Below are 25,270 nucleotides of genomic sequence, written 5' to 3'. Positions count from 1 at the left end.
TGAGTGAGTGAGTGAGTGAGTGAGTGAGTGAGTGAGTGAGTGAGTGAGTGAGTGAGTGAGTGAGTGAGTGAGTGAGTGAGTGAGTGAGTGAGTGAGTGAGTGAGTGAGTGTAAAACAGAATTATCATGAAACCAAGCCTGGGAGAGCCACGCTTGTTTCAGTAAAAATCTGGGTCCTTTTCTCCAATAACTCCAACCAGTTGATTTCTCAAAGATTTATTGTAAAAGTTCAAAACAAAGAAATAAAACATAAATGCAATTAGAAAAATGGCTCAGCTGAATAAATTCTTTTTGGTTCTTTTGTCCCCATTCCGGGAACCCATGGCCCAGAGATGCTTCTCTGGCCATGTCTCAAGATGGAATCTAAAATCCTTTATTTTCCCCCTCTCAGGAAAACTCTGTTCCAGCCATGAGGTAACTTGGGCCTTTGAAGTTGCATCCTGGCACCTTTGCATGGCTTCCTGTCCTCCCTCCAGGAGATCAAAAGGCAAAGATGCTTTTCACAGTCATATCTGATTTTCCTTTGCTGTAGCGATAGTATCATTCCATGACAAGAATTATTCAGGATGGCATCAATAAAGGCAGTAAGGCTGTAATATAATGGAACAGACTAGGGTGCTTTTATAAAAGTAACAGATGTAATCATCGCAAAGGAATTTGTTATGCAAACATACCCTTCTAGAAGTGCCTTAATTGCAACGTTATTCAATTCTAATGACAGAAAGAGCAAAAAATGAAAAAACCCTACTGCAGTATATTTATTGAAAAAGGCTCACCTTTAATGCACTGAGAACAGCAGTGAAAATATTAAGCTGCACAGCTTGCTGACGGACGCCTTTAGCTTGCTTGACACATTCTGCAAAGTGATCCAGCATCTGTAGTCTGTAAAAATAAACATAGTGAGATATTTATGGAAGGACTGAGAAAAGGCCTACAAAAACTAACAAATCCACAGGTATGTAATTGATAGGTCCTTTTGAATGGCCGCAGTGTGTGATAATGTAATTGGGGTGATGTTACTGTGCATGTTGGCCATGCTGATACAAAATAAAGCATACAGGTAAAGTTGTGAAGTAAAGCTCCCCACTCACTGCTGATTATAACTTACTCGGCATATGCAAATAAGCACTCCACATGGAGGATTTATGTCCAAACAATACATAATGTATGCTATTAGAAAAGACACCATCCAACATTTGTCAATTGCTATCATTTAAATAGGATTCCCATTTCAATGTTGGGAGAATTAAAGAATACAGTAACAGGGCATCAGAACATAAGCTTCATTAAGACACACCTGTGTTTGTAGGAAACATGAGGAAATACCACTCCAAAGAGAGCCACAGAGGCATCGATGACCGATACTCCCAAAGGAAGTGGACCAGGCACAGCTTCACCAGGGGGAATACGTAAGTAAATGGAAGATGGGTCATGCTCTAGGGCACCACTTCCAGAGGCACTGTTTGGCTGAAGCTGCAAAGCATTAAAATGTTTGGAATAAGATCCTGACATATATTTCGCACATTAAACATTGCATATTGGTCCAAGAAAACCTGCCTCACTCACATAAATTACTACTTGAGCAGGCAATAGGCACTTTCAAGCTGTCCTTGTTCAATAGAAAGCTGATGTCATTTATGCACTGCCAAGTAAATCCCAAAATAATTACATCTGTTGGCTGGAGGAACTGGGTTCAGAATTTTAAAAAAAGACTAAAACGTTTTTGTATGATTCATGAGTAACAGTTAATGATTGCAATCATGTAATTACTAAGAAGTCAAAAACTGATGTCTCTTGACTCGTAAGCTACATGACACAGGAAATTATAGATGAAACATCAGATATTTTCACATAAAGTTTCTATCTAGATTTAAACAAAGGAAGCAAAAAAACATGGTTGATTAACAGATGCCCTAGTGCAGCAGCCAGCAAGTGTATCCTCGTGGAGGATAGATATATCAGTGGCTACTAGCCATGGTGACTAAAGGGACTCCCCGTGCATAGGCATGGTGACTCCACAGTGACTAAAGGGACATGGTAACTCCACGTGCACAGGCATAAACTTCTGAATGCCAGCACCAGGAAGCAAAATCAGGGGAGGATCTTGATCTCTGTTGTGGGCCCTCCTGAGGAACAGGCTGGCCACTGTGAGAGAATGCTGGACTAGATGGACCACTGGTCTGATCCAGCAGGGTACTTCTTATGTTATGTGTGATGGGGACAGTCATTTGGATGCCAAAAGAAAAAAAAAGTATCCCACACCTGTTGATCAGTAAACTTATTTTATTAGCATAAATTCTTCATATGCCTGACAATAGTCTTCTGCATTAACACAACACAAGAAATAAGGTATTTCAAGCTTTACTTTAAAAGGAGCCTGGATTTAATAGTTTTGAAGTCTGGAAAATTAGTAGAATTGATTCATCCTAGAAATATTTAGAAGCTGACATAAAATGCAAGGTTTATTCGGGTAGGTTTAAAAATGAGACCTGAATGCTGGAAAATGGCAAAAAAAATTACCTGGTCCTCAATAGATTTATGGTCTGTTTCCTGCAGCCAGGAGCCAAGAAGAACACTGTCATCATAATGGCAAAGTGATCTAAGAAGGGATGTTGTAGTATTCGCAGAGTTATCTGTCAAAGTGAATTCAGCCACTAGCTCTCGAAGGAGGGCATTAAATGATCCTAGAGGAAAAACGTTTTATTTGAAAATACAGCTTTTGTTAACAGCACATCAATCAGCAAATATCACAGAAGCAAGAACAGATTCAACATAATAATAATGTGGTATAGGAATGCTAGACCAACATTGGTCCTAACATGGCACAGTGGCCAAAGGCAATCTTGCAACTGTCTACTTGCAGGTACTGTAAAGCCAACTTCGGTTGGCTGTTGTGACTAGAAATATTAAGAAGAAGAAGAGGAGGAGGAGGAGGAGGAGGAAGAGGAGGAGTTTGGATTTATATCCCCCCTTTCTCTCCTGCAGGAGACTCAAAGGGGCTTACAATCTCCTTGCCCTTCCCCCCTCACAACAAACACCCTGTGAGGTAGGTGGGGCTGAGAGAGCTCCGAGAAGCTGTGACTAGCCCAAGGTCACCCAGCTGGCGTGTGTGGGAGTGTACAGGCTAATCTGAATTCCCCAAATAAGCCTCCACAGCTCAGGCGGCAGAGCTGGGAATCAAACCCGGTTCCTCCAGATTAGATACACGAGCTCTTAACCTCCTACGCCACACAATGATCTCCAACATCAGAAGTACTTGGCAAGACAGAAAATTGCATTCATGAACAATACTGTGTTTGATGCTATATAATATTATCTAGAAATTGATATCTTTAGAGGTATAAATAATCCTGAATACATATCAGAGGAGAAACACAGACTGGAATCCAAAGAGATCAATTTGCATGTGTAAAGTACTTCTGCGAACATGGCTTCTGGTTGCCCTTTCACAGCAGTAGTCCTGATGAAATATCATTTATGAGGGTTCCCCAATCTTCAGATCAACTTTTCAGAGGCACTAGATACCAGTGGTGGCTGAACCTCAAAGGGCATTCAGGATACCATCACAGCCACAGAATACAAATCAAATTATCAACAAGGCAACTTAGACTTGATTTTCTTAAGATCTATTTCTTTATTTAGGATACTTCTACCCTGCCTCTTCAAAGTCCTTCTCAAAGCACATTACAATTAAAATCACTACAATGTCAAGAGATGAAGCCCTTGAACATATGAAACATAAGAACTATTCACACAACAGAAGAGGATGATTAAAGAACTGGTAGGATAAAACCCCCAAGGGGACGGGCATTCAAATGGTGAAGTGCCACTATAGGAAATACCCTGCCTTTTGCTACCATCCACCTCTGATGGAAGCAAAGAGAGCAGGAATTGAGAAGCAGATCTTAAATAGTGGACTGGAGAGAACAGGAGGAGACGGTTCTTCAGTTACTGAGAGCTCAAGCTATTCAGGGCCTTAAAGTTAAGAACTATTACTCTGAATTGTGCCAGCAAACATGCAGGTAACCCAGTGGAGATCTTTCAGCACAGGGGTGATAACGATCTGTGTACTGAAGTATGGTTCAGTGTTTTGTGTATAGCTTAATATATAGCTTAATTTTAATCAAACATTCTCAAAGCAAGGAAAACCATAAAACAGAAACAAAACAGTAAAACAAATCTAAGATAAAGCAAACTAATCACAGCCAAATACTATTAAAACAAAAGTATGTTAGCCATGAAAAACTTGTATAAATTAGTCACATATGCTCACTTAAAAGAGTTCCAAACCTGCATCTGACAAGCCATAGGATATCTGGTTCCATATCTGTGGATAAAGAATGGCCTTTCTGCACTGGGCCTCTGTAACATATATGGTGGGATCACTAAAAGATTCATCGTGCCTGATCTTAAGGGAAAGGGAAGAACATATAAGAGAAGGCACTCCCTCATCTATGCCAGTACTGGGACTAAAAATATTTTAGAAATTCAGAACCTGAATTTAGTCCATAATCAGTGGCAAACAGTACATTATGCTTCATTCAGCTAATACTAGAAATTCTGCTGATATATCCTGGAACAGTTGCTATCACATAGTTTAGTTGAGATGTTACAACATTTAGATTGATGGTCAAACCATTCTTTTTCTGGGCTCAGCGGATAAAACACATCCCTTGCTACATTAGCAATCCAAGAGGGGGCCTGGATCTAATGATGAACCTGACCTTCTTGGGGATGATGAACTTGCTGAAAGGTTCCAGCATTAGGATCATTCATCACGTTTAACATTGTCCTGTGTAGTTAAATGTTTGTTGAACAGAATGAAGAATGTGTGCATATGCATGCATGAACATAGACAAAAAAACTGTGATTAACATCCCTTAAAAAAATTAAAACTAGTTTTCCTAATCACGCACAAATTTTATTACTTCTAAATAAATAGCAAAAGAAGTTACACAGTCAGCTCCACATATTGATCTGTATGCTGAGAACAATAGTCAACCATGTAATGTAATTTACCTTCATATGTTTTTGGTGGTAACAAAGCCAAAATATCATAAAGTCTTAATCGAACCATTGCGGCGCTAGCTTTCAGATGAGCTCCATGGACCTTGATTACAGAGGGAATGCTATGTGTCAAAAGGAAATGAAAATTACATTTCAGTAAAGCATTTAAATTGTCGATATAGTAAATGTTAGAACATTAATTGTAGGTGGGCAGCCCAATCTAGACCCCTGGGTGGCTAGGGATGGCGCCACTACAGAGATTTCCTGCAACCACCAGAGGGCTTTTTAGCAGCACAGGGGGGTGAGCCCCCGCCCCCCACAAAAGCCCCACCATCAAAAGCCGTCCATGGATTTATGCCTCCCAAAAGGGTGACTTGTTAATTATAATATCAATATTGTAACAGAATTGCATTTTCTTATATCAGCATACACATCTTTAAATTCCTCCATGTCCAGAACAGATAAATAATTTAAGGTAAAAATAAAAAATCTTAAACTATAAACAATAAAGACAAAAAATGGGAATAAAGCTAAGCTGAAATGTCAGTATTCTCTTCATTTTGATATTATGTGAATATAAAACATCCCTCGCTAGTTTTCACACATACCGGTATGCTTATGCAGAGAACAGATAATTCTGAAAGGATAAGCCACAGCAGAAAGACATACTTACTGAGACATCATCGTCATAGCACATTCAATAGGAGTCATCAACTTGCGAATGACATCTTCTGTTAGAAGTTCAGGACAGTGAGCAACAAAACTCCTCATAGCTATTAATGATAAATGTATCAGATAATATTTAACTCAGGTTAGTCATCAATTAAGGAATGTTAGTACTTAATAAGCAAAGTAATCTAAATCCTGGTAGAATTCCAATCTTTTCCCAACCAAAAGAGAAATTTAACTTACAGCTTGGTTTGACAAATAAATAAAGTTAAGAAATAAAGTTAAGAAGAAAGCAAGCAAGTGTTATGCTGTGTTATGCATAGAGCAGGGGTAGGGAACCTTTAACACTCAAAGAGCCATTTGGACCCGTTTTCCATGGGAAAAGAAAACACTTGGAGCCGCAAATAATTTTTGACATTTAAAATAAAGATAACACTGGCAGGATTGCTGTATTTTTTTACCTTTTACTCCGGCCATCTCTGAGAGAAGCATGGATGCGCTTCTTCTGACTCTGCTACCTTTGCAGGGCGGGCAAGGATGGGGCCAGCGGTTCGGCTCGTGGAGCCACAGTGCAAGGGCAGAAGAGCCGCATGCGGCTCTCGAGCCGCAGGTTCCCTACCCCTGGCATAGAGGGTTGTACCCACAAGGCAGGAGGATTTTCTTGGACCCCTTACTCTGTGATTTACCTTTAAACCCCCCCCCCCCTATTTCTAGAGGTTCCCAGGACAGCATTTTAGGAGGACATTTTTGAGGTACTATAGGCATTGGAAAGCAGAGAAGTTTCATTTCCATGGAAATACATCTTTCCATCCACAGAAATTGTAGGTAGAATCTATCTTCTGGAGCTGAAGCAGGACTCTAAACTGGTTACAATATCCCAAACTAAAAGAGAGAACTAGGCTGGATACAAAATGCAGACTGGTCAAGCAAAAAACTACAGCAAGAAACTTAAATCCTGTTCACTAGTATACATGGTTGGAAGGACAGGTTCTGTTACATGAAATATGGCAGAACTTGGTATTCTAGAGAACATAAGAAAATACACTGACTTAAGCAACAATCTTATGTATATTTAACAGGGAATAACTCCTGAGTTAATACACATAGGATTGGGCTGCAGGTTCCCTAAAACTCTTCATGCCAATTTCATTGCAGATGGCCCCACTTCTTTCACTTTCTGCCCAGTGATCAAAATCCACTTCTATATCTGGAACAGGACAGATTCCACCACTCACTCTGACAGGATCTGCTCATGTCATCTGCATGCTCTCTGTGTTGTCAACTTACCCAAACTCTTTCAGCTAGGTTTGTGGTGTCATCAGAAAGTTAACTTATATTATAGTTTCTGTTCTGTAACCCACAAACACCCTTTTACACTCCTATAATTAATCACATTCTTAAAGAGAAAATGAACCACTCTGGATGGACCAATTTGTCAGGACTCCAAACAAGCAAAACCCTTATTGTCTGCATGCACAAGGGATCCTAAAGGTAACACAAACTGAAATTACTCTTGAGCCTGTATCTATGTCTTTGAGGCTCTTACCACAGAGAGCTCCTGCACGTCCTTCCAGTGTTACTTGCCATGTAAAGGAATCTCCGCGAGCCTTCTCTGCTTCTAGCTCTTTCAGAGAACGGGGGAAAACATTTCGCCAAAGGAGCAACATCTTGGGAAGATGATAACGAACTACTGAAGGACCTGATCAAGGAGGTAAATCACAGCCAGTATAAGATCCTTCTATAAAAAGCTTCTTCAGAACTCGAGTTCTCATTTCAACCAATTCCCTATGTGTTAAAAGCTTCTTCACAAAGTATTGTTTTGCAATTCCTTAATCTGGATAGCCCCTGGATCTCTTCAGATGTCAGACGCTAAGCAGCGTTGGCCCTAGTTAGTATTTAGATGGGCAACCTACAAGGAACACCAGGGTCATGAGGCAGAGGCAAATGACCTCCAAACATCTCTTGCCTTGAAAACCCTACAGGGTTGCCATGTCAGCTGTGATTTTGCAACATGCGAACACACACACAGACACACACAAACTGGAAGAGGCTGCCAATTTCATATCTACAGGCAGCAAGTTCTAAAAAGAAAGTGCTACAGCTGAGACTATCCTGGACCTTACAAGATAGCACAAACAGATCAAGTTTAGCTAACTGGGCTCATATAGAGAGAGGTGGGCACTTTAGATCAAAACAAATGACCTCACATACTGTATGCTTAATTTTCATTCATATTTATTGGAAGCTTGTATTTTTTAATTTGATGAAAGTCACTGAACTCTGTTGATTAGGGGGAAAGTGGGATATAAATACTTTAGATATTTAAATAAATAACAGTGCAGAGTAACTATGCTGGCTTGCGTGAGATGGTAAAATAATCTGAATTTACTCTGTGCAGGCAAAATTGGGAGCCCTTTTGTTACATGTATTTTCTGAGTCCTTTTTTGTGGCTCTAACACTTTTAAGTCTTAATAATAACATTTCATTTAATTTAAAATAAGAGGAAGCATTGCCCTGTATATAGGAAATTTCAGTAGTAGTTTGTTCATAACTGGGTTTATTCAATAATGTCAAAGTTATTGTACCGATAGGTTTCCTAAAAGTCTGGGTTTAAAGCACTCCCTCTACCCCAGTGCTTACATTTCACATTTTAAAATAAAACGAAAAGGAGGAAGATTTGTTCTTTTCCCAAACTAGCTGTTACTCTAAGGAAACCAAAATAAGAAAAGAAATATGATCACTAATTCTAACTTCTATTTCTGTTCCAATTTACGCACAATCCCATTTATTTAGATTTATTTTCTGGAAGGCTCAAATCTGTGTTAATCTGAGCTGGCTGCCTATTAAGTATAAAAGAAAAATACACGGACCAGCCAGCCCAACGTACCTCCCAGGATTGTTGTGAGGATAAAATGGAGAAGAGAATGATGTAACCTGCTTTGGATCCCCACTGATTTAAATAAATTAATAGCAATAAAGACTTTATTAGCAATTTATATAGCAATTTTAACACACCTAAAGTCATGAGCGCTCCAAGCAAAAGCCACCCAGCCTGTGTTCGCTGCAAAGACAATCTACTGTTTTGTGCAGCAGTTCGTAAGAGATCCTCAGCAATACTAACAACCATCTGAAAATAAGGGAAAGAAACACAAAAGATTACAATTTAGGTCTGAACAAAACCTAATAAAACCAACGGGCTAGTTTAGCACAAGGCAAGCCTTCCTTCACCAGGAAACCCATCATTGTTCACTTCTTTCAGAATTAAACTGGCTTTACTGCTCTTCATGTCTAAGAATGTAACCAAATATTTTTTCAGAAGAATAAAACAAAATATCTTAGTGCGGTAATGTATATACAAATGTTCTCAAATAAAATGTTTTGATCATGTATTTCACAATCCCAACTATTCTATGTGAACATTATCTTACTGTCCCGTCACTGATGGTTTGCTTGTGCTATCAGCTACCCTCTGATTAGTGTACTAAAATGCTTCTAAAATAAGGAAAAACCATAGTTATAAAATACTCACAGAAAAATTGGCTGTGATCCAAAGAAACTATACAAGTCTGCAAATGACTCAAGAATGCAACCAAAGCTTTTTTCGAAGATCCACCCACCCACCCACCCCCCTCAGCCTAAGAGGCAAACCACTATTCAGTTTTTTAAGAGGGCCGAGGCAAGAGCCTCAGAAAATGTCAAAGACGCATTTTCAGTTGTTGACTGTGTTTACATTTTGCTTTGTTGGACCACAACCTCTATTCAGTTCTCAAACTGCTAATATTATTTCATGATGCTTCATTTTTCTCTGTGCATGCAATGAAGATTAAATGTTCATACTCTCACCTTTCCTTTTGCATGTGGAATGCCTAAGGGGCACTGATGTACTCCGCCTAACAAAGCAGCCATTGCAAAACTATAACCACTAACAGCTTCTGGTGAGGTCTTCAGATTGTTGAGTCTTTCCGCGCACCGATCCAAAAAAGGAGTCAACTGAAAAGGCAAGGCCACTGCCACACAGCGTAAGCACCAAGCCGCAGCAAGTCGGGCGGCCATACTTGGATGAAGGAGAACTGAAGTAACCGTCTCCAGCAGCCCTGAAACAAGCATGAACAACAGCAACATTTTAAGCAGCCGCCATCTCACTTTGGGTACAGGAAGAGAGATTTCTTTTATTAGCCATAGCAGGAAGCCACGAAGGATGCAGAAGCCAACCTGCTCAATGGGACCAGATTTAAAACTAATTTGGTTTTGCCTCTTATTTTTCATCCCAATCAAAGCACAGAGGCTGCATACACCAGCTTTCCCTCCACAGACTGCACACTGAAGTTCACAGATACTGATCATTACTTTGTGAAAAAACAACTGACAAAGTTCACACAAAGGTATTTCTTTTTAAACTGCATTTAAATCACTATGAATGCAAACTAGAGAAAACCTCGACTTGCTGAAATGACCTAATGTCTTTTTCTCTACTGCACCTTGTATTTTACACCAGAAGGAACTCTGTAGAGGATGATCGAGTGAGCAGATAACTGAACTTGAACTTGACCGCCTACCTGTGGAAGGTTCCTGAATAAGAGGAGACGCAGTGGCATTCAGGCTCTGAACGAGGCTCCCAAGCTCTTGAAGGGCACAAACCATCACATGCTGGCTTGCAGCAACATCGGCTGCTCCCGATTTATTTTCAATATTAGCATCATTCACAACAGCCTCTGTAAAGGACCAAGGGGGGGGGGGGAGGGGAGGGAACAGAGAAGCAACAGAAATACTCTACAGTGTTCTGGTATTTTGAGGTAAACTAGGCAGAGTAAAGAAGGATAAAGCAGTGAATAACTGAAGTATACTGGCTAAAAACCTTAGCTGTGACCATGAAAGGAACCGAATCTCACTTCTCCTTTCAGTTAAGGTGTGCTTAAGCAACCTAACTAGTTAGACAAGCTAACTATCCATTTTTATCATGCCAGGAGCAGTATATGTGATTCTCCCCTCCCTCATTCAAACAGGTTAGGACACAGGACTGACCCAGGGTCACCCCATGTCCAAGTAGATATTTGAACCAGTCCAAGTCTGACACTTGTCTAACCACTATGCCAGGCTATTAAGTCATTTTATGTCAGTCTCAGAGGCAAACAGTGAATAATAAAGTTTATGCCAAAATTAAGGAATTAGTCTTCAAAATGCCACAAAGATATTTATTTATTTATCGCTGTAAAAGATTAACTTGCCTTTCCCACTGGAGTAAGAAATAAAGTCCATGGGCAAACATTTGTACAATAACGCTACAAGACTATTTTCCTACCATATATATATTATATTTAGATTACCAAAACATTGCTTTTTAGTACCAACATAAATAGGCTCACAAGCTGGAAAAAAAATCAGGTCTTAAAGCACTAATGTTAAGAAATCATATATAAACATGAACTATGCTATTTAAAACAAAGCATTTTATATTACAACTTTACGAACCATGGAGTACTAACAAAATTCTCATACTAGAAAATACATGCATTGCAACTACTGATTTGCTCAAGTTCTTACTCTTACCTACTGCTTTCATCTGTTTACCAATAGCTTGGCAAATATCTTTGGCAGCAGCAATCTGTGCCTTTTCACCCAATAAACTGCCTACAGTTGCTCTGAGTATAAAAGAAACACATCTTCGAGAATACACAGCTTCTACATGAGTCTGAGTTGCTCGTGGATGAGAAACCAGATCCAGTACGTGAGACAAGAACGTAGCAAAATTGCGCTCCAACCACTGGCCTCCTAATGTTGTGACAAAGACAACATAGGCCTACAAATATAAAACACAATTATTAATAAAAAATGGAGAATTTGCTCAAAATTCTTAAAAGAGAATGAAAGAACAGAAAGGAAAGAATGAAGCTTAATGATCAAGACATTTCACAGCAAACAGCCTTTTTTCAGATATGGAGTCAAATTTTTAACCTATGCCATAACGCAAACATATTAAAAGGAAATCTGTGCAAACCCACATGACATATGGGAAAAACTGAAACATCTTGGAGGTTTTTTGTTATTTATCCTTTCTAGAAATCCAAATGGAGGCAGGTATGCACATGCCCTGAGATGTTGACTTCCATTAATTTACTTGGAGGAAACCAATTAATATGTTGTGAAATAGAAGAACTGTACTTATTCAACTAAAATCAGTAGGTGGCATCTACTGGCAGGTATTATGAACACATTGTAGTTGTCAGATATCTGCCAAACTGAGGCAATTGTTTCACTGCAGGCAATTAAAAAATTATATTTCTAAGTTATGGGTAACTGGCATATCACATCCACACATGAAAAGAATTCAGACGAATGTAGGAAGGACTGTGATTAGATGGGCAAGTTTTAATGGTTTTAAATGGCTTTAAGAGTAAAACAAAACTTTTAAAAATCAAGTGCACCTGAGTAACTCCCACTCTCACTTCGCGATTGACAGATCCTCCAACTTTTAACATCTCACCACCGCTTTTTAAGAATCCAGATCCTCCTCGCAAAAATCCTGTGGCCATAAGCTCCAAGACCTCTTCTAGAGTAGCTCGTTTCACATTCTGGCGCATTACTTCAACAACAAATTGGTAATTTAATGTAAGTTTTTAAAGTATTGTTTGAGTGCACATTATAGAAGAGGAAGAGTTGGTTTCTATACCTGTTTTTTTCTACCTTTAAGGATCCTCAAAGCAACTTACAAACCCCTTCCCTTCCTCTTATCACAGCAGGCATCTTGTGAGGTAAATGGGGCTGAGGCAGTTCTGAGAGAACTGTGACTGGCCCAAAGTCACCCAGCAGGCTTCATGTGTAGGAGCAGGGAAACAAATCCAGTTCACCAGATTAGTCCACCACTCTTAACCACTATACCACATTGGCTCATGATTTTGAGAAGTGCTGCAGCAAACCTTGTTACAACAAAAACCTATTCAGTATTGCTTCCAAGGAAGAAATTGAAGTAAAATCGTGAGATGACATTATTGACATATTAAGGTATTGAATTCACAAGACAAAGTTTGACTCATGTTGTAGACTCTATTGGTTGAATCATTTGTCTACATAGGTAGAACTTACTTTAGTTATTTGCAAGAACTTAGAAGAAAACATAAAGAATTCCCTAGCTATATTTAGAAGCAAACAAATACAATCATCCTATGTGACTATATTCCTATGTGACGATATGATGCTGTGAAATCACCAAACACAGGATAGTAATTTTTACAGACAATGTAATTTTCAATACCTGCTGCTTGCTTTGGTATTAATGCTGTGGCCATAACTGTTCCCAAAAGTTTGGATACTGCAACTCGTACACCATAATTTGAGTTTTCCAGAGCCTTAAAACAAAGAGTTGCTACATTTTCCAGTTCCGTTGTCCACATAAACACAGCTTCATTTTGTAATTCCAATAGGCACTGGATTAAAAAAAAAGAATTGCTGAACACTTCTAAAATGCTTATTCATTTCTGAACTTAAGTACCATCATTGCTATGATGTCAATCCCCCACTCAGACAATAAAACGCTTGTAGGTTTTCAAGGATTTTATTGAAGACATATGAGGGACAGAAGAAGACAGTTCTGGTGAAAAGGCGCCAAGCAGTTGATAATATGGATAGCATAATCCCCACCCCCACATGGGAACAGAGAGTCACAAGTGTCCAGCCTGGAGGCCCTTCCCAGCCACAGAACTCCAAGGCCAGAGCCAGTAGATAGTGGTGCACCTGCAAAAGCGAAAGCACTCCCAGACACTCCCCCCTCCCAACAACACCAACCTGACATTTGATCACATGCTCAACCTGATTGCTTAATAAACTGAAATTGTTCCTCATCCTTTTATTATTTCTAGCATTCTGAAAGTGACTAAAGTGGTGTTGATACATAACTGCTATTACCAAATCTGAGACTAACCCCTCCATCCATAGGGGGGAGGTACAAATCCACTGGCTTAGGAAGTGCACAAGTGTATTTGCCCTTCCTGCGGCACCTGCCCCAGCAGAGGGGTAAGCAGCCGCAATGGCCCTCCCCAATGTTGGGCTGCAGCTCCAGCATCCCAGCGCCCCTGCTGCTGCCGCTGCCTGTATAACAGGGGGTGGGGTGGGGAAGGAGCCGATGTTAGTTGGTTTCCTCCCCACCATTTGTCACCATGTGCCAGTGGCCACCATTTCAGAATGATACAATTGCTCTGCAGCAGCCCAAATGCTTCTTGAATGCCATACAAACAAGTTGACTGTAATCCAATGTCACACTTCATCTTTTAAGTTTTGATGCTTCCATACTCTGTTCCACCAAAAGATCAAAACGTGGTTCTGCGTTCTTTGGCAGAAGTGAAAATAGTGTGCTTGCACTGTGGAAAATATTAAAATGGCTGCTGTGGATAAAACCACCTGCATCTTTGGAATCCCCTGGGCTATCACAGTGGTTTTAACTGCATTCTGCTCAGTGGCCCCTGAGGATTCTCCCCCACTAATAGTTTTTTTTGAAATTCAGACACGCACACATTCGTTTTTCCAAAGTGGCCACTGCAGGTAAAAATGCCTGTATCTCTGGAATCCCTTGGGCTATCACAGCGGTTTTAACTGAATTCTCCTTGGGGTCAGCTAGGGATTTTTCTCCAACCATTGGTTTTTCAAAACTCAAACCTTCCTATTTTGTAATTTTTCCTGGTCCCCTAAGATGGCTACTACCTCCTTTCAACACAAAGAAGGTTCAGGAAGTGGCTGTGGATTAATTGAACATTGAGGTTCTATCTTTCTGTGAGACAAGGTATAACAATGATTATTGGGATCAGCATAGGCGTGTTGACCCCATCTATGAGGTGAACACCGTTACACAAACCTTAATGCTAAAAGATCTGCAGATACACGCAAACTGGAAATTATGTTGCTATAATTTTCCATGAATAAACCTACTTTTGCTACTGCACATCGCACTGCCATGGATCTGTCTGTCAGAAGAGATCGAGCATACTTATAAATATCACGGTGGCAGGAAGCTGCAGCACCACCCAGTCCACTCAGGACTTTCTGTAAACTCATCAATATTTCACTCCGGCCTTGTGACTGAAATTACAGTGGAATTTAAAAAAGAAAGAAAGAAATAGGAGATCAAAAACAAAGCAATCATTATAAGCAAGTTATTTCATATTTTTCCAACCCAGTTACATACTGATTTTCATCTTATTTCAGTATACTATGATTATAACACACTAAAAGGATAATACTTCAAATCTTCACAATACATATTTTTTCCTTACCATCACATCACTGGTGGCTCTGAGATAGTGGCACATGTAGGAAACATGCATCAATAAGCAGGCAGTTTATGTGAGCAAACAGCCTAATTTTTGCTCAGTGGTGTAAGAGCAGAAAACCACAGGAACAGACTCACAGCAGAAACTTCCATGCCCTTGCTCTACTGCATTTATTCAGCAGTGCATGAAATGGCCATGCAAGGAGGTTTTTGGGGAGCAAAAGTTTGTTCTCTATTTCTGTCACAATGTCCTAGGGGCTAATAAGGCTGACTGGGACTTTTCTTTGGCGGAGGCAAGTACTAAAGTCCAACTCTGCCCCAGCTGCATAGAATAATACTGCAGCTGATATGTTGCCAATCTCTGCTAGCATAACGGCTACAGCACAAGATAGTAACAGTGAGTCCATCAGCTTTGCTGGTAGACCTGGAGGAGAGGTAAGAGAAATAATTCTAGTAGTTGCCATTTCAGATAGCACTTTAAAAACCAACAGTAACCGGATCATAGAACAGCAAAATTTCCATCTAATGCGTGAGCTATGTACCCTGGGAATTGATCACTTAGTCACCATGGCTAGTAGCCACTGATACACCTATTCTCCATGAAATGGGATTAGACAGATTCATGGATGATAGGTCTATCAGTGGTTATTAGCCATTATGACTAAAGGGAATCTCCACATTCAGAAACAGTTAGCCTGAGAATCCCAGTACTAGGAGGCAACGTCGGGGAAGGTTTCTATGCCCTGCTATTGTACCGCCAGAGGAACTGGTGAGTTACCATGTGAGACAGCATGTGGTAAAGCACATCAATCCCAGGTTAAGGACAGAGACAGGGTATACAGGTGTCTCTATGCTAATAGTAGAAGCATTTGACCTAAAATGGGGGAGCTAGAGTACAGAGTTTTGAAGGAGGACTTTGATATAGTGGGCATTACAGAGACATGGTGGAATGAGGAGAACCAGTGGGATGCTGTTATACCAGGCTACGTAGGCTCCTATAGGAAGGATAGGACCCAAGGAAGTGCGAAATTTGGGGGTGGAGTTGCCCTTTAGCATCAAAGAGAGCATAGTATCACTATAAAATAGACGAAATGTCATAGGAGCTGGTTCCCCTACAGAATCACTGTGGATATCAATACCAGGTGTGAAGGACAGTTTAATATTAGGAATATATAATCGTCCCCCTGACCAAAGTGCACAAGAGGATTCTGAGATGGAAAAAGAAATTAGAGAGGCCAACAAAAACAAAAATGTAGTGGTAATGGGTGGATTTTAACTATCCTCTGCTATAAACTGGAAAAATGCATGTTCAGGCTTGCATAGTAAGGAGAGAGTAAGCATTCCTGGATATGCTAAATGACTGTGGCTTAGGAGCAGAGGGCATAGTTGTGGAACCAACCAGGGGAGAGGTGATCCCTGAGATCTAATTCTATGCGGGACCTCCAAGACCTGGGTGCAGGTAAAGTCCAGTGTTGTTGAGCCGGAGTAGGGAACAGCGCAACCACAATGCTGTCAGATTCAGTATCTCATGTCATGCGAACAAAGTGGCAACTACTAATGTAGTTACATTCCGCCTTGAGAAAGGGAAATTTCTCAAAGATGATGGGGGGGGATAGTGCTTGGGAAGGCTGAAAGTGGGAAAAATCAAGAGAGTCAAGAGCTGTCCAGGATGCTTGGAGGTTATTTAAAACACAGTAATAAAAGCTCAGCTGGAAATGTGTTCCAAGGTGTAGAAAAGCGCAGCAATTCCAGTCCAAAAGAAAAGCCACCTATGGATTAACACAAAGAGAGTGTTAGATAAAAATTATCAGAAAAAAAGAAAATATCTTTTTAGAAAATGGAAGTCCAGGTTGGCGGATGAAGAATAGGAGAGGGAACACAAATGGTGGCAAAAGAGAAGCAAGTGAGCTGGGAGGGAGGCGAAAAAGGATTATGGGGAACACATGGCTATGAACGTCAAGACCAGCAACAAACAGTTCCTTCAAAGTACATCAAAGAAGCAGGGAAGCTTTCAGCAAGGGGCTGTAGGCCCAGGGTTGATGATGACAAAAGGAGGAACAAAGGGTGTGCTAAAAGATGGCAGGGAGATTGCAGAGAAGCTTCGAATGAATTCTTTGCATCTGTCTTCACCTAAGAGGAGGTGAGGAACATTCCTACACACCTGAACCAAGCTTCTTGTTGTGGGAGAAGCGAATCCGAGGAACTAGCGCTTTAAGATATAAAGTGGTAGATACAAGGAAGAAGTTCTGGCAATTGATGAAACTAAATCGTTACCAAATCCCTCTGGCCTAGATTGCATTTCACCCAAGAGTTCCTTTTAAAGAGCCTGCAAGCGGAAATTGCTGATCTTCTCACTTTAATATGCAACTTATCTCTGCCAAGGAATCAGGCTCCATCCCTGAAGACTGGAGAGGATGGCCAATGTCAAGCACGCAATCTTTTTAAGAAAGGATCTGGGGGGACCCGGGAAATTAAGCAGGCCACAAATAGTCAGTTTTGACATCTGGTTCCTGGTAAATTCAAGTAGGAGATCTATCATTAAAGCATAACACTTATAAAACATGTAGAAAAGCAAGACCTGCTGAGGAAAAGAGAGAGTCAGCACTTGAAACTTTTGCAGAGGAGAACAAATCCTGTCTTACCCTGAAACTTACTACAGAGTTCCTTTGAGGGTGCGGTAAAACAGGCATGTGGACAGGGGTGAACCGGTGGACATTGTTCGCTACTTGGATTTTCAAAAGGCTTTTTGACAAGGAGTTCCCTCACTCAGGAGACTGTTGAGAAAACTCCCAGCAATGAAGGAATAAGAGGGGAAGTCCCTCCTATGGATTAAAACTGGTTGAGAAACAGGAAACAAAAGAGTGGGTAAGTAAATGGGAAGTTCTCACTAAATGCTTCAGAGATAGCCGGGAGTGGTGTCCCCAAGGATCTGTTTTGGGGACCAGTGCGTTCTTTTAACCCTATTCCAGTGAAATGACCTTGGAAGTAGGGGTGGAGTAGTGTGTGGGTGCTTTTCAAGTTTGCAGATGATACCAAATCTATGCTTAGGGTGGTGAGAAACCTACAAAGGATTGCTAAGAGCTCCAGCTTTTCGACCTTTGATAGATGAGTGGCCTCAGAAATGGCGGTGTAAATGCAAGTTCAATGCAGCAAGTATGTAAAGTGAAGTACACATAGGGGCAAAAAAATCCAAACTTCACATACATGCTACAGGGGTGGGGCCCAGTGCTATCAGTCATGAACCAGGAAAAGGGAGTTTAGGCGTCTTAGTTGATAGTTCCAGCTGGGAATGTCAACTCAATGCACGGCAGCTGTGAAAAAGGCAAACTCTATGCTGGGGATCATTGGTTACAGAAAAGGAACGATAATAAAACTGCAAAAGATTGTCATGCCCTTATATAAAGCAGTGGAAAAGCGACAGCACTTGGAAAAAGTATCTGTGTCCAGTTCTGGGTCGCCTAGCATCTCAAAAAGGATATTGAGGGAGAAATAGAAAAAGTGCCAGAGAAGGGTACACAAGGATGATTGAGGGACTGGGAGCACCTTCCCTATGTAGTGAGAGGCTGCAAGCGTTTGGGACTCTTTTAGGATTTGGGAGAGGAGGCTGGGACTGAGGGTGGGGATACATGATTGAAGTCTACAAAAAAATTATGCATGGTGGTAGAAAATGTTGAGAAGAGAGGAACATTTTTCTCTCTTTCAAGCCTGTCCTCACTAGAAACCAGGGGGGCATTCATTGGTGAAAAATGCTTGGGGGGAAGAATTAGGACTAATAAAAGGAAACACTTCTTCACGCAACGTACAGTGATTGGTGTTTGGAATTATGCTGCCACAGGAGGTGTGTGATGGCCACTTAACCTTGGATAGCTTGCGGTAAAAGGGGCTTGGACAGATTTATGGAGGAGAAGTCGATTTCATGGCTACCAAATCTTGATCCTCTCTTGATCTGAGATTGCCAAATGCCTTAACAGACCAGGTGATTTGGGAGCAACAGCCGCAGAAGGCCATTGCGTTCACATCCTACATGTGAGCTCCCAAAGGCACCTGGTGGGCCACTGCGAGTAGCAGAGAGCTGGACTAGATGGACTTTGGTCTGATCCAGCTGGCTTGTTCTTATGTTCTTATGTTCTTACAGGATGATGGACTAGATAAACCACTGGTTTGATCCAACAGGGCTCTTCTTATATTCTTTCTTGAATTATGTTTAAATTACAGTTTCAAACCTACACAATTTTTCACCATTTGCAGGTTCATGACTCCCCATTTCACTTATTCAGGATTTTATCACATTACTCCACCTCCAGCTTGTTTTTATCCTGACTGCAGGCTCATTGTTATGATGAAACGGTTCAATTTTGTGGAAAATATGGTATTTTTGCTACCAGTATATGCATACAGAGGTACCACTTATACAGTTCCATGCAGAATATGCAGCAAGTTTCCATAAAGGCAACAGTATTTTTTGAAGATGCTCAACCTTTATGGAAAAATGAGGCAGCCACTCAAAGACCACAATATCAGTTAACATGACTGGCTGACAGTCTAGCTGTCCTGCATGCTCTCCTAGAAATTATCTGGTGACAACACAAGGGAGATAGACCAATGTAGCAATCTGATGATTAGTTACACAGCAAACAACAGAGAAACTGCCAATTGACATGGCAACATTTGTTTGGAACAACCGGAGAATTTCAAACCCACAGATTAACCCACTGGCAATTTCTAAGTGGGCTCTGTCAAAACTTCTACCAGCTTGACATGGAAGGACAATGAAAAAAAACACAGAACTTTTAGAACATTGCTTACACTCACCTCAGCACTTTTCAGAGACTTTAAGAGGTTGTTAACTGTTTCTGGAAAAGAACTGCCAAGCATTCTCCCCATTTTTTCATAAAATGCTCCAACACACGCCACAGCCGTGCTGCAAAAGGGTAAAATAATCTCTAGCAATTTTTTACCAAGTAAATGGGAGCATCAGACCAAAAGCTAACCAGTGGCTCCCCCTGATTGAATACTTTATATCTTTCATGAGAATCTCTAAATTACTAGCTTACATTTTGGATACCAACAATCAGTGGTGTAGCGCCCATGGGATGAGGGGGGTGCGACACCCTGGGGCGGAGCCGCGGTGAAGGCATGGCTGGGACGTGGAGGGGACGTGGCAGGGGTACTCCGGGGTGGGGCGGGTGCCAGCGCAACAGGGGCGCAGGACACACATGTGCCCCGGGTGCAGTTTCCCCTTGCTACGCTTCTGCCAACAATTAAAAAAAACCCTATCTAAGGCATGAAACTGATGCAGAAAATGCGTTACTGCAATTCTGCTGTTGCTTTCTGTACTCTCTGGAGTTTCCAAATTGACTTGCATATAGTTTATTACAATAGGTAATATTGTAATATTGCCTTGAGGTAAATGCAGCATGGATTCATGTGGCCAAATCAGTTGGATCAAGGTAAGGGGCGATTTCTAGAGAAAATTAAGTCGAAAGAAAGCTTTCTTCTCCAGCAATGATAAAACCCTTAGCAAGTGTCAGCAAAGCAGCAAATATCAGCTGGATCCCACAAAAAGTGGTAAGAACAGTGTCTTGCAAGGGCTTAGCATTCCTAACCAGCATTACCACAGTGGCAAAGCACCAGTACAGAATTGCTACAGCAGTACAGTACAGTAAACCTTTATTAGGCATAAATAATTCTGCATACAGTATGTTTGTATGATAAACAGCAACACAACGAGGAATCCAGTTCACCAAGTTAGGACAAATCATACAAAAACTCTCCGGAGACACACCGCAACATCCATATGTTAATCAAAACTGATTTGAATGACTTCCCATGTTCACCACAATGACCTGAGCCTCAGACATCAAATCAATGTAATTTAGATGATTTGATACATTGAGGGACACATTTTAGTACCGTCTTTGCGATATTACTTCCGCTAGATATGTAGCGACCCTAAAGGTTGTATCTCAGAAGATGCGTCACTACGTAAATACTTCACTACATAAGCGGAAGCCAGATTTGTTTTAGCCTTAATAATCGGGATTATATAGTGACTACCGTGATTACAGAGTGCAGTTTCGATGATTCTAGGAGGATATGCTGTATTGTATCCACGGCATTAACAGAGCATGGGCATAGTCTGTCAGCGAATAAAACACCTTGAAATCTCCCGATTGTAACTTTAGAAGGAAAAGGCGTTTAAGCTCTTGGCGAAAGCATAAATGCTCATGCGGTAGCGAGATGGACTGGGTTGTCGAGACTATAGAAGTATTTTGCTATCTTCCCATGTAGGATGGGTAGGTTTAGAAAAACTGGGGAACATACTGCAGGTTGTACTGGGTGAAGGGACTGAATTTCCATATCAATCAGTCTTTGGCTGATTGCTACAGCATCACCAGGTAAAGAAATACAGAGCTTGGTGTCATCAGCATATTAATGGCAATCTAGTCAACTAAAGTCTTTACACAGAGACTGAATACCATGGGGAATAAGACTAAACCCACAAGGCAAGTCCCACACTGATTATAACTGGCCTCCAACAGCAACCTTCAGAGACCTGTCCATAAGGAATCATCCAAAACACATTCCTTAATCCCTACTTCAACCTCCAAATATCTCACCAAAGTATCAAAGGGGGCTGATCTATACTAAAAAAACAAAAAGCTTGGTCCAGACAAGCAGGGAAACAGTATGGCATTGTGAAGGAATCCTACATGATTAAATAAAGCCTTGTTTTCTCTTGTGTCTTGCTCATCACCACGGAAATGAACAGGCATGCAAGCAGCAAGAAAAAACATTGCGGGTGGGGAGTAATCTGTGCATACCATCCATACACTCATCAAGCCCTACCTCTCTGAGTCACACAAACTCATATCACAGGACAGAGACCTGAAAAGGGATATGGAAGGCTACTGCCACACATTAAATATTAGCCGAGAGATGGAACGGGGTGATTCTGTAACACCTAGACTCTGCACTCACGCTCGGCTGGACTGAGCTCCAGCTTTTAGACTATTAAGTTTAAAATGCAGATTAGTTATTTAGGAGTTTTTAAAGTAGTATTCTCCATGCAGCCATATATTTTCATATTGCCTTGCAAGGAAACGATTAGCAGCTAAATCTAAGAATAAGGTAAACTTTCACTCCTGACAGAAATTATTTGATCTGAAAAGGTATTTAAGCTAATGCAATTAACTATTGCTGTCAGAAAAGCTGATGAGGCATTTTACTGATAAAACTGATGCAGAACTTTACTGAAAACTTATCATTAAGAAAAGACACTATTCAGGAACTATATAATGAATCCTAGTTCATATCTTTCCAAAGGATGCCTGTTGGCAAGTAACCAGTACCTCTGAAATAGGTAACATGATTACTAGATAGGCAGACAGTACTGGGGGGGGGGAATCAGCAATTGTGGTCCACATTGGCACCAACGACATTGTCTACAAAGGGCTAGAGGGAAAAGCACATAAATCCCAGATTAGATACAGAGACAAGGTATACAAGGGTCTCTGTGCTAATAGTAGAAGCCTTTGACTGAAAAAGGGGGAGCTGGAGTACAGAGTTTTGAAGGAGGACATTGATATAGTGGGCATCACAGAGACATGGTGGAATGATGAGAACCAGTGGGATGCTGTTATCCCAGGTTACAGGCTCTACAGGAAGGATAGGACAGGGTGTATTGTGGGTGGAGTTGCCCTCTACGTCAAAGAGAGCCTAGTGTCACATAAAATAGACAATGCAAGGGGAGCTGATTCCCCTACAGAAGCACTGTGGATATCAATACCAGGTGTGAAGGATAGTCTAATATTAGGAATATATTATCGTCCCCCTGACCAAAGCGCACAGGAGGATTCTGAAATGGAAAAAGAAATTAGAGAGGCCAACAAAAGCAAAAATGTGGTAATGGATGATTTCAACTATCCCCACATAAACTGGAAAAATGCATGTTCAGGTCATAGTAAGGAGAGAGCATTCTTGGATATGCTAAATGACTGTGGCTTAGAGCAGTTGGTTGTGGAACCAACCAGGGGAGAGGTGATCCTAGATCTAATTCTATATGGGACCCAAGACCTGGTACGGGAAGTCAGTTGAACCAATAGGGAACAGCGACCATAATGCTGACAGAATCAGTATCTTTGTATGCGAGCATCTTCATCTGAGATTGCAAATGCCTTAGCAGACCAGGTGCTTGGGAGCAGCAGAAGAAGAAGGTCATTGCTTTCACATCCTGCACGTGAGCTCCCAAAGGCACCTGGTGGGCCACTGCGAGTAGCAGAGTGCTGGACTAGATGGACTCTGGTCTGATCCAGCAGGCTCTTTCTTGTGTTCGTATGTACTGAGTACATTTTACTTATGAGAATGTGCAAGTTCTTTCATGTGGAAAAATATCTCTGTTTAAAGCAGCATCTGCAATGCCATAAGCTTTCCTCTTCTTGTAAACAGAAAATTAAACAAAATTCTTACAAAACAGTAAAATGGACCATATTTTTAATTATTATTTCTTCCTCTTCTCTCCTTCAAATAGTGTTAGTTTGAGCTCCCAACAGATGAAAGAGACTGCTTGGGATGCCAAATCTCCAAGGGTAAGACAAACACAAAAGAAATGGAGCAGCACAACCTGTGGGCTGCTAATTATACTAATGTTGTACACAAAAGGCACCAGAATAGAATTATCTCATAAATCACCTTTATGCGTGTATGCTTTGTTTATTGATAATCTTCACTAACATCGTGTCACTAAATCCAAGTATACACATAATCTCTAAACAATATTCTACAGGCATACAAGTATATCTTATAATAAGATCTGCTTTCAAATTCTTGAGTTGTCTTGGTGCAGTGTTCCTGAGTCCTGATGCAAACCAATTACTTCAGCGTTTCACTCAAAAGCTTATTTAAGGCACCATCTTAAGTAAATGTGTACAATATCAGAAAACTGTGGCAGAGCTCATGAAGACTTACATAAAAAGTACTAAAGTTTATACTCTAAATAACATATGTTACCTGAAGGATACACTCAATATTCAGCCTCCAAGGATGGCAACCTTGGAAGGTATGGAAGATGTGGCACGCATCTCCTGTGTTACTGCTGTTTCCACCTAGGATCCAAGGCAGGCTGCAGAGTCACTCTTTTGCAGCCTCCCTTAAATCTTGTCAGGCAATAAAGGAGGAAACCCACAATCATGTCATTCTGCCATTTATCATTGTATACCTTCCCCAGAGAATTCTGAAATATACCACACTGCAAGCAAGAATCATAGAAAGCAGCCAGCAAACTACTGAGGAATCTGTGCTCTCAGAAGTTAACAGCCCAATCTGTGCGCAGCACAGCAAGCAGCAGGAAAAAGGCAACCCACTGCCACCTGGAAAACTCCTTAGGAAAAAGTGGCTTACTTCATGTTTTTACTGTGCAAGTCAGAGGCATGCATCAGGAGTGTTCCCAGGCCAAAAGGCCTTTGGAAACTGACTACAGTCAGCTCCTCCCCGGGAACACCCCTAGTCCTCCCCCAACTATGTCAGTGTTCCCTTTTATGCTAAAGTAGCTCTGGTGTGGTAGCTTCTTCCAGATCAGGTGCAGCGGAACTACACGGTGCCTGCCCACTCGCGTGTTCGCTTTCTCTGCCAGCATATTTGCCCCTTATGCCAGCAGGGTGGGCAAACAGACAAGGCTGCTTCCACAACTCCTTTTGTGCCCCACCCCCCTCCGGATTGGACTGCCCTAACTAGACCAGGACCAATTTTGTCTACTAATAAAAAATGTACTTATTACTTACGGTACTTACAACTTATTACTTACAGTTTAGTTGGTAAGTAGGCAGAAGTATCATCTTTGCTTTTGATGATGTCATTACACTTATCAAGTGTCTGAAATACAGTAAAAGTGTCTCCAATGCTGTAGAGAGCGGCTAGATTTTTAGCGAGTAATTTTCGAGTGGGTGGCCCAGGAGAACTACTGATTAGACCAGTTAGCTGTTCAACAAGTTTCTTTTGCTTTTCTTTTACATCCGTCTGTCAAGAAAAAAATATGCCAATTTATATTAACCTTCTCATTTCAATGCTTAATTCTTTCAGGTGGTTGATATTTATGTAGTATTATTGCTAGGATATTTTTTGTTATGTGTGTCTGATCAAGAATCATCTTATTTTTCATTGAGATAACTTTTTCACCAGTGTTCTTTTCCAATGGTATTCTGCCATGTCTTTTAAACTCACAAGAAAACTCTCCTCACATTATGCCAGGAAAAAAATGAAAAACCATGAATCAATGAGACATAATGTAATTTCATCCCAATCACAAAGCAGTAGAGTTAGTGACATGGAGCAGTAGCACTTA

At 40.9% G+C, this 25,270-nt stretch overlaps 1 protein-coding gene across 5 annotated transcripts in view; it reads right to left on the bottom strand.

Annotated features, from left to right (window-relative positions):
* The window catches only part of HEATR5B (HEAT repeat containing 5B), a 65,247-nt gene that overhangs the window by 37,594 nt on the left and 2,383 nt on the right, over window positions 1–25,270 (bottom strand). For all 5 annotated transcript variants that reach the window (XM_048484346.1, XM_048484380.1, XM_048484371.1 and 2 more), the window contains exons 3-17: window positions 24,734–24,945; window positions 19,744–19,852; window positions 14,592–14,741; window positions 12,925–13,096; window positions 12,098–12,255; window positions 11,223–11,472; window positions 10,232–10,387; window positions 9,519–9,769; window positions 8,691–8,802; window positions 7,222–7,374; window positions 5,680–5,779; window positions 5,019–5,128; window positions 2,520–2,683; window positions 1,297–1,472; window positions 776–881 (exon numbers count right to left, since the gene is read on the bottom strand). In XM_048484346.1, the coding sequence (XP_048340303.1) occupies window positions 776–881; window positions 1,297–1,472; window positions 2,520–2,683; window positions 5,019–5,128; window positions 5,680–5,779; window positions 7,222–7,374; window positions 8,691–8,802; window positions 9,519–9,769; window positions 10,232–10,387; window positions 11,223–11,472; window positions 12,098–12,255; window positions 12,925–13,096; window positions 14,592–14,741; window positions 19,744–19,852; window positions 24,734–24,945 (2,379 nt within the window). The remainder of the gene's footprint in view (window positions 1–775; window positions 882–1,296; window positions 1,473–2,519; window positions 2,684–5,018; window positions 5,129–5,679; window positions 5,780–7,221; window positions 7,375–8,690; window positions 8,803–9,518; window positions 9,770–10,231; window positions 10,388–11,222; window positions 11,473–12,097; window positions 12,256–12,924; window positions 13,097–14,591; window positions 14,742–19,743; window positions 19,853–24,733; window positions 24,946–25,270) is intronic.

The sequence above is a fragment of the Sphaerodactylus townsendi genome, linkage group LG01 (genome assembly GCF_021028975.2).
Source record: "Sphaerodactylus townsendi isolate TG3544 linkage group LG01, MPM_Stown_v2.3, whole genome shotgun sequence".
NCBI lineage: Eukaryota > Metazoa > Chordata > Lepidosauria > Squamata > Sphaerodactylidae > Sphaerodactylus > Sphaerodactylus townsendi.
This window is presented reverse-complemented; position numbering and strand designations above follow the sequence as displayed.